General features: G+C 50.1%; 1 protein-coding gene across 2 annotated transcripts in view; it reads left to right on the plus strand.

Moving 5' to 3' along the window:
• The window catches only part of VPS8 (VPS8 subunit of CORVET complex), a 257,257-nt gene extending 252,295 nt beyond the window's left edge, over positions 1-4,962 (plus strand). For both annotated transcript variants that reach the window (XM_072807706.1, XM_072807711.1), the window contains 2 exons: positions 1,561-1,641; positions 4,242-4,962. In XM_072807706.1, coding sequence (XP_072663807.1) covers positions 1,561-1,641; positions 4,242-4,391 — 231 coding nt within the window. In that variant the 3' untranslated portion in view covers positions 4,392-4,962. The remainder of the gene's footprint in view (positions 1-1,560; positions 1,642-4,241) is intronic.
• The last annotated feature ends 2,667 nt before the right edge of the window (positions 4,963-7,629 follow it).

The following is a 7,629-nucleotide window of genomic DNA, read 5'->3' on the forward strand; positions in this document are numbered from 1 at the left end:
GAATGGAATGAAAAGCAGCACCTCTGTGGGTCCACTCTTCACTTTTCTAGCTGTTTTGGATCGTACCGCCCCCTCAGGATTTCCCCTGAGCCATCTTGTCCTTGGCCGTTCCCACATCACTGAGGGCGTCCAGGAGAACTGAGGCATTACCCAGGTTAGTGGAGCTCCAGAGACCATGAGATACGAGCCTCCTTTCTGATAGCTGTCTCCTGGACCTGAAAGGAGACCCTTTCTGCCCCGTTAGGAGGTGAAGTGGTGAAGTAGCTCCCCACTAGGCTAGTGTGATGATTTCAAGGGTAGTGCTTGTTTCCGTTCTCTCTGAGCTCTTGGTACGTTTTTTCCCCTAAGGATAGTAAAAACTCAGGAAAAGAAGTAAAGCCTTCCTGGAAGACAGATTACTTTTCAGAACCTTTGTGTAGTGCTTTCTTTTCTTTTCTTTTCTTTTTTTTTTTTTTTTTTTAAAGTTCAGGATCTTTTCTTAGGGGGCAAAAATGGACATGACCATACCTTCCTTATAGAGTGGCACCCTCTCAGCACCCAGACCAGTCACCCCTGAAATCCTCCTTTGCAGATACACTCAGTGTGTATTTAGTAATGCTATTACTCACGCCGAGAGCTTTATAATAAATACAGAACAAAGATCTCTCTCTTTTTTTTTTAAGATCTCTTCTCACTAGTCTTACATATAAGCATAAAAACACCTGAAATCAACATTTAAGGGTATCTTGAAATTGTAATAATAAAAACTAGCATATACTCAGCCCTCGCCAGGTGCCAGGCACTTTAAAGACATTCTAAATATGTATCTCATCTAATTTAATTTTCAGTGACCCCATAGGGGAAGCATTATCTTCTCTAATGAATGAGGAAGTCGAAGCTCGGAAAAGTGTCTTACCTAAGGTCACATAGCAAGTTAGTGTCAGAACTGGTGTTCTGAAGCCTACGCTGCCTCCCCCAGGGTCCGTTTCTTTTCTCTAGGTTAGAGTGTTGGACCAGATCCGCCAAGAGTAGAACAGAACCACAGTATCAGCATGTCTGCCACAGTAACAGGTGGAACAAAGCAAGACAAGTATAGAAATGTTAGACTTCACCTCTTCCAAAAAGCAGTAGACTAGCCTTGCAACCCTCTAGGTGGCCACCAGCTTTATAATGAGACAGGGAAAAGGACATGATTTTGTGTTAAAATACACCCTCCCCAACCGCCACAAAGAAGGGGCATCTTTGCCCACCATCTTCAGTAATAGATACGGGAATGCAGGCCTGGACGGAGCTAAACTCTTCTGCACGGTAAAGGCAAAAGGGGGTCCAGAAGCCCTGAGGGATCTTGTAAGTAAGAAAACTTAAGCCACAGTGGGGAAGGTCCATAAACAGGTCAACCTGGCCCCAAGGGACTTCAGAAGGTGCCCATTTCTAATTAATGTTCAGTAAGGTCTCTCTCAGTAACTGCTGGTAGATGGATTTCCTCTGAAAGGCATGAAGGAGACCGTGTTCTATTTCAGTGTTGGCCAAGTTCAGAGGCTGCCTGCGGGTGGTGTTCACCTTGTCGTTTCTGATTTCCAGGCAGCCTCAGAACCCGTTCTGGATCCACAGCAAATCCAAGCATTTGATCAGCTCTGCCGTCTCTACCGAGGAAGTTCCCGGGTAATGTTGATGTGGTGGTTTACATTTTTATTTCCCTATTTATCATGACTGTTTGGGAAGGGCAGGGTCCTCCGGTCCTCACTGCAGCCTCCTCAGTGTGGAGCCCTAGTTAAGGCCGTGGCCCCCGGGAGCACTCGGGATTTAGCAGGGGATACAGAGCAAGTGGTCAGACGTGCGGCCCTTACTTGCTCAGGACACAGGAGGGTGTCTGCATCTGTGCTCCTGCCTGGAGGCCTTTGTTTATACTAATGACTGTCCCATTGCCATAAGCCTCGGACCCCGCGGGACATCTGTGCTGGTTGAACGTGCTTGGGCCGGGAAGGACACATGCTGAATGACAGTGGTTAATGGAAACGCGGCAGCACGGGGCACCTTCCACGAGCCTCTCTCCAGCCTTCTCTCTTCTGCCAACCTTAACACAGGCTCACACTCGCTGCTTTAACGTGGCGGCTCCGGCTTCACCCCCCAGTCTGCAGGCTGGCCGGCAAGTGGAGGACAAGGAGGAGGGGAGATAAGCTCTTTATTTAAAGACTGTTCCTAGAAGTTGTGTGACCACTTCCATCCAGAACTTAGACACATGGCCACACCCAACTACTGGAGCCTGGAGAAACGGGTCTTTATTCCAAGGGGCCATGGGCTGAAACGATTGGTACCTGCACAGAACCGTAGAGGAGCACAGAGTGGGACAGCTGCCGGCAGCCCTGGAACCACGCCCTTCGGCTCCCCTCTGCTCACTAGGGCGATCCCACAGGCATCTCTCTGCATCCTGTGGGTTTGTCCCCTTTCCCTCTGGACGGTCACTTAGAGAGGCCACGGTAGGCCTAGTGTCCCTGCTTCACGCAGCTGCCTGTGTACTTGCTCCAACCCCCACTGTCTTGCTACCCCCTTGTTAAAGCACTCTCCTGGATCTCTATCCCCTGAAGGTAGAGTCCGCACTGCCCCCTTCTCCCTCCTCGAGTCCTGCCTGACTTCCGGCTGGGCCAGAGTGGTTCTCTGAGCTCATTTTGAGCTTGCATGACTGTCTGCTATTTGAGGGTCTGCTTCTCTGTCTGACTCCCTTCTTCTCCTTTTTCATGCAGTTACCTGCTGGGTAACTGAGGGAAAATGGTCTTCCCCTTTGAGAGATGGTTTTTATTCCAGGAAACTTCTCAGGGGTCTCCTGAATGTGGGCCAGTGGCTTTATTGAAATGGCATCACCTCCATCCCCTCTCAGCCTCAGCCAGGTTCTGCCCCAGGAGCTTTCAAGCTTCTAAGAAAGTTCTCCTTCAAGCTATTGAGTCATTATTCAGGACTCCTTGATTTCAAGGTCACCAAGTTACACAAGTAGAACACAGAAATACCTTCTCTTAGGAAACAAAATATTTTTGTGGTCGATCTTTCTATCTCACAGGGTCTGAACGTGAAAGAACTTTGAGTTTATGTAACATCTGTTGCCTGTTCCGTCCCTAGCCTTGTACAGAATTGTCCTTAGGGAGAACTTCACGGGCTGATGGGCAGCTGAGAGGGCTCCAGAGGATGAGAGGTGGCACAAGATGGGGCTCAAGCAGACCAGGGGACATGTCTCTAACCTGCCCAACCCGCAGTGCGAGTCCCTGACGGGGCGACGTGAGCACATGGCCCTGCTGCGTGTCCTTAGCCAGCCAAGTAACTTGCAGGCGGAGCTCGGAACCAGTGCTGTGCCCTGGGTCCTGGACTCACTGGGGCCGAACTACTTCAGATGAATTGGCTCTTTGACCTTGCAGGCCCTTTGGCCGTCTTTCCAGTTACCACGGTCACTGGTAGTAAGTTTTCGACAGAAGTGACAACTGGATTCATGTGCCCCTTGTGCTGTTGCCTGGGTGGAGAAAGGACCCCTTAATGGCTAGATGGGCCCGAAGGCAGAGTTCCTGGCAGGGTAAGCGAATGGAGAACGGGTGACAGGCAAGGTAAGTCCAGGGAAGACAGAACCACAGGCAGCTGGCTGAGCAGAAGTGGATTCTACGCCGCTCAGGGACATAGGGCCCAGGGATTTGTTCTTGTGGCAGATGGGAAATGGTTCACATGGAAAGGCCTCCATGGCGCCTGCTCCCGGAAAGGCACTCCTTACAGTTATCCTGGGCTGCGAGAAGTACCTGTGGACTTCGGGTCCGGAGCCTGACCCGGACAGGGTGGCCCTGCGGTGGTTGATGGCTCACTTCTCAGCTGGAGTGGCCGCTGGCTGCTTAGGGCCATCCAGGCTACAAAAGACCGGTCAGAGCCAGTGAACATAACTCAGGGTCATTTGCCCAGAGGGGAGCTCACCAGGAGGGAGAGTGTGGGACAAGGAAGCACTCAGAGCATGGGGTCCGGCTGTGGTGTACCCGGTCCAGTCACAGCAGCATTAAAATAGCTTGGGCCCCGGAAATGAAATGAACTTGCCCAAAGTTGCATTCCTTGTTTGTGAGGTGCAGACCTGGGACCCAAACCCAGGTTCATCCTCTCCCTGCAGTGTAGCCCGTCCCTTGGGTATTTGAAGCAGAGGAATTGAGGATCCTCCACCTCCGTGCCACACCGCCTCCCAAGCTCACCCGACGGTCTCTGCCCCCACACACCTTGGTTGACGTGTGTCCCTTCTTTTGCAGCTGGCTCTCCTCACAGAACTCTCCCAGAATCGCAGCAGTGAGAGCTACAGGCCATTCAGTGGCTCCCAGAGTGGCTCTGCTTTCAGCAGCATCTTCCAGAATGAGAATTTCCAGCTGCAGCTCATTCCCCCACCTGTGACTGAGGACTGAGGCCTCTCTGGGGCCTGACACTAGAGATAAAGGCGATCATCATGCAACCACGGAGGGACCACCTCTCTAACCGGCTTGGCCGCGCTGCCTGCCCCCTTCTGAGCTGAGGCGCTGAGGTGGATTCCGTGCCCGGGCCTTTCTCCAGGTCCATCATCCCCTGGGAGACTCCCTGTCTGTCCCAAGATGTTGCTGCAGCATCAGTTCACCAGACCAGTTGATTTTGTTGTACTTATTAAGCAAAGGAATGTCCCATACTTCCATCCAGCTTTTTAAGAAAATCTGCTTTGCCCCTTGGGGCCTTTCCCAGTTTCCCTGAAGCTCAGAGAAGAGATAGAATCCAGGCATGTGTTATACCCCCTCCTCTCAAGCTGCTGGGTGACCTGGAGGGACTCCATTCTCGCTGCTGCTGAAGAAGACAGCGGTGGGCCCGGCTGCAGGGTCACTGCAGGGTGACTGCAAGCTGCCCTGGGGAGGGGGCGGCATCTCCCTTTGGGTGTGTTTATGTTAAAACCCATTCAAGTGTAAGGTTTGCCCTTTCTAACAATAAATGCCTCTGTTTAAGTTCTGCGGACCAGCTGCCTGGCTAACTCTATCAGTCATGAAGGACATTTAGAGCCCTTGGGGCCACAACTCAGCTTTATGAGTTTAAAGTCAAGGACCCTGATTGTGGCCACCTTACTAGTGCTCCATTCAGAACAGCCCAACCAGCCAGGTTCTCCTCTGGCAGGGACTAGGCACCTTTATAGGCCTTGGCCCTGGGACTTTGGACATCATGGAGCCAACAACCACAGGAGGTCATGTCCACAGAGCCTCCGTTTCCGCCTTATAGGCTAAGATGCTTCTTTCAGCCTCAGATGCTAGTGGACTGGTTTACACTGACCAAGCCCACAGGAGATAGATGTATAAACTAGAAGCAAATACATTGATTCCTCTTTAAAAAAATTTTTTTTATTTATTCATGAGAGACACAGAGAGAGAGGCAGAAACAGAGGGAGAAGCAGGCTCCATGCAGGGAGCCTGACATGAGACTCGATCCTGGGTCTCCAGGATCACACCCTGGGCTGAAGGTGACACTACACCGCTGAGCCACCCAGGCTGCCCAAATACATTGATTCTTTTTTTTTTTTTAAGATTTTATTTTATTTATTCATAGAGAGAGAGGCAGAAACACAGGCAGAGGGAGAAGCAGGCACCACACAGAGAGCCCGACATGGGACTCGATCCTAGGTCTCCAGGATCATGCCCTGGGCTGCAGGCGGCGCTAAACCGCTGCGCCACCAGGGCTGCCCAATACATTGATTCTTAATAGAAGATAGATCCTGCCACTTGCTAGCTAGGATCCTGAGCAAGTCACTTCTCTAAGATTCAAGACTAAATGAGACAATATGTTAACATTTAGCACTGTATGCAGGTACATGGCAAAGGGCCCCAAAATGTGAGTTTAGCTTTTATTATAGAACTCCTCCCAATACCTGGTTACACAGGCAACTGCTCCTTGATGGAAGTGTAAAAGGAGGTCAAAATTTGGGGAAGTGGCTGAGATCCAATTGAATGCTGGTTGCAGTTACATGACATAGTCTCAAGCCTCTTTTACAGATAAAGCGGAGACTCACATGATAATTTAACCAAAGCAACACACTCAGGAGAGGGCAGGGTGGCTCAGTTAAGCATCTGGCTCTTCATTTCGGGTCAGGTCAGGATCTTGGGGTCATGAGATCAAGCCCCATAATGGGCTCCATGCTTAGCATGGAATCTGCATAAAATTCTTTCTCCCTCCCTCTGCCCATCTCATCCCTCCCCTCTACTGGCCTTGTACATGCACTTTCAAAATAGAAAAAGAAATGGCAGGACAAAGTTGGGTTCGAGATGCCAGTGTAACAAGATCCTGAACTCACTTCCTCCCAAGGACACAACAAATCAACAACTGCATATGGAGTAATTCCCTCTGGAAGGGAACTGAAAATTGAATGAACGGAGCCTCCACAACAAAGCCTGAAAGGACAACATCCCAAGATGGGAAAGAGAAGCAAAGACATGGACTTGCCAAGGGGGAGACATCAACCATGGGGAAGCACAATTGAGAGGGATCTCAGAGGTCTGGAACTGTTCCCTGAGGAGTGAGGGATTTTAGCTCTACATCAGGTACTCCAACCTTAGTTCCTCCACAGGAGAGATGAGCCCCTAAAAAACCAAGTTTTGAAAAATCAATAGGGATTATGTTCAGGAAAACTACAAAACTGTAAAGAATGGAAAACCCACTCTTAAGGGGCTGAGGCACAGACTCCTTGTACCCAGAAATCAGCACAAAAACACCAACTTAAAAAGCACATAGACCAGGGACACCTGGATGGCTCAGCAGTTGAGCATCTGCCTTTGGCTCAGGGCGTGATCCTCGAGTCCTGGGATTGAGTCCCACGTCAGGCTCCCCTCAAGGATCCTGCTTCTCCTTCTGCCTGTGTCTCTTCCTCTCTCTCTCTCTCATGAATAAATAAATCTTAAAAAAAAATAAAAAGCACAAAGACCATAAGTAAAGGAGACCCATTTACTAACTTTAAAGCACCTACCAAAGAGGCAGGAAACAGCAGATTCCCCTTGGAGGAAGCCACATCTGTAAGCTCAGTCTGCCTCAATAACACCTGTACTGGTGGGCCATTTGGAATTCACCCTGGATCTGCCACAGGGAGGCCTCACCCTACCAACAGCCCCACCCAAACACACTGCTGAACACATTGCCGTCAGGCCAGGGCCGGCCCTACCCACTGGTGTAGCCCAGCCATAGCCCACCACCCACACGGGGGGCCGAAGAGATTGTCCTCCTGCCCACAGGACACCACCTACAAAAGGCCACTCCTTCCATACCGAGAGAGGTCACTGACCTGATACATAGAAACACACCAGGGAGGCAAATGGAATGGACAAATAACACCAAACAAAAGAACAAGACAAAACCTCAGGAAAAGAGCTAAATGAAACAGATTTGCGAACTCCCTGAAAAAGAAAATGGTCATAAAGATGCTCACCAGATTCAGGAGAATGGGTAAGCACAATGAGAACAACCAGGGGAATATATAAGAAAGTACCAAATGGAAGTTCTAACTGAACCAAAAAAATACGCTAGAGTTCAACAACAGACTCTAACAGGGGAGCTGGAGGAGGAGGAGCAATGGAACTCCCCCCGCCCCCTCCCCAACGATGCAGCAAAATGAAGAAAGAATTAAAAATGCCTGAAGGGACCTTT

The sequence above is a fragment of the Canis lupus genome, chromosome 31, assembly GCF_048164855.1.
Source record: "Canis lupus baileyi chromosome 31, mCanLup2.hap1, whole genome shotgun sequence".
Classification (NCBI taxonomy): domain Eukaryota; kingdom Metazoa; phylum Chordata; class Mammalia; order Carnivora; family Canidae; genus Canis; species Canis lupus.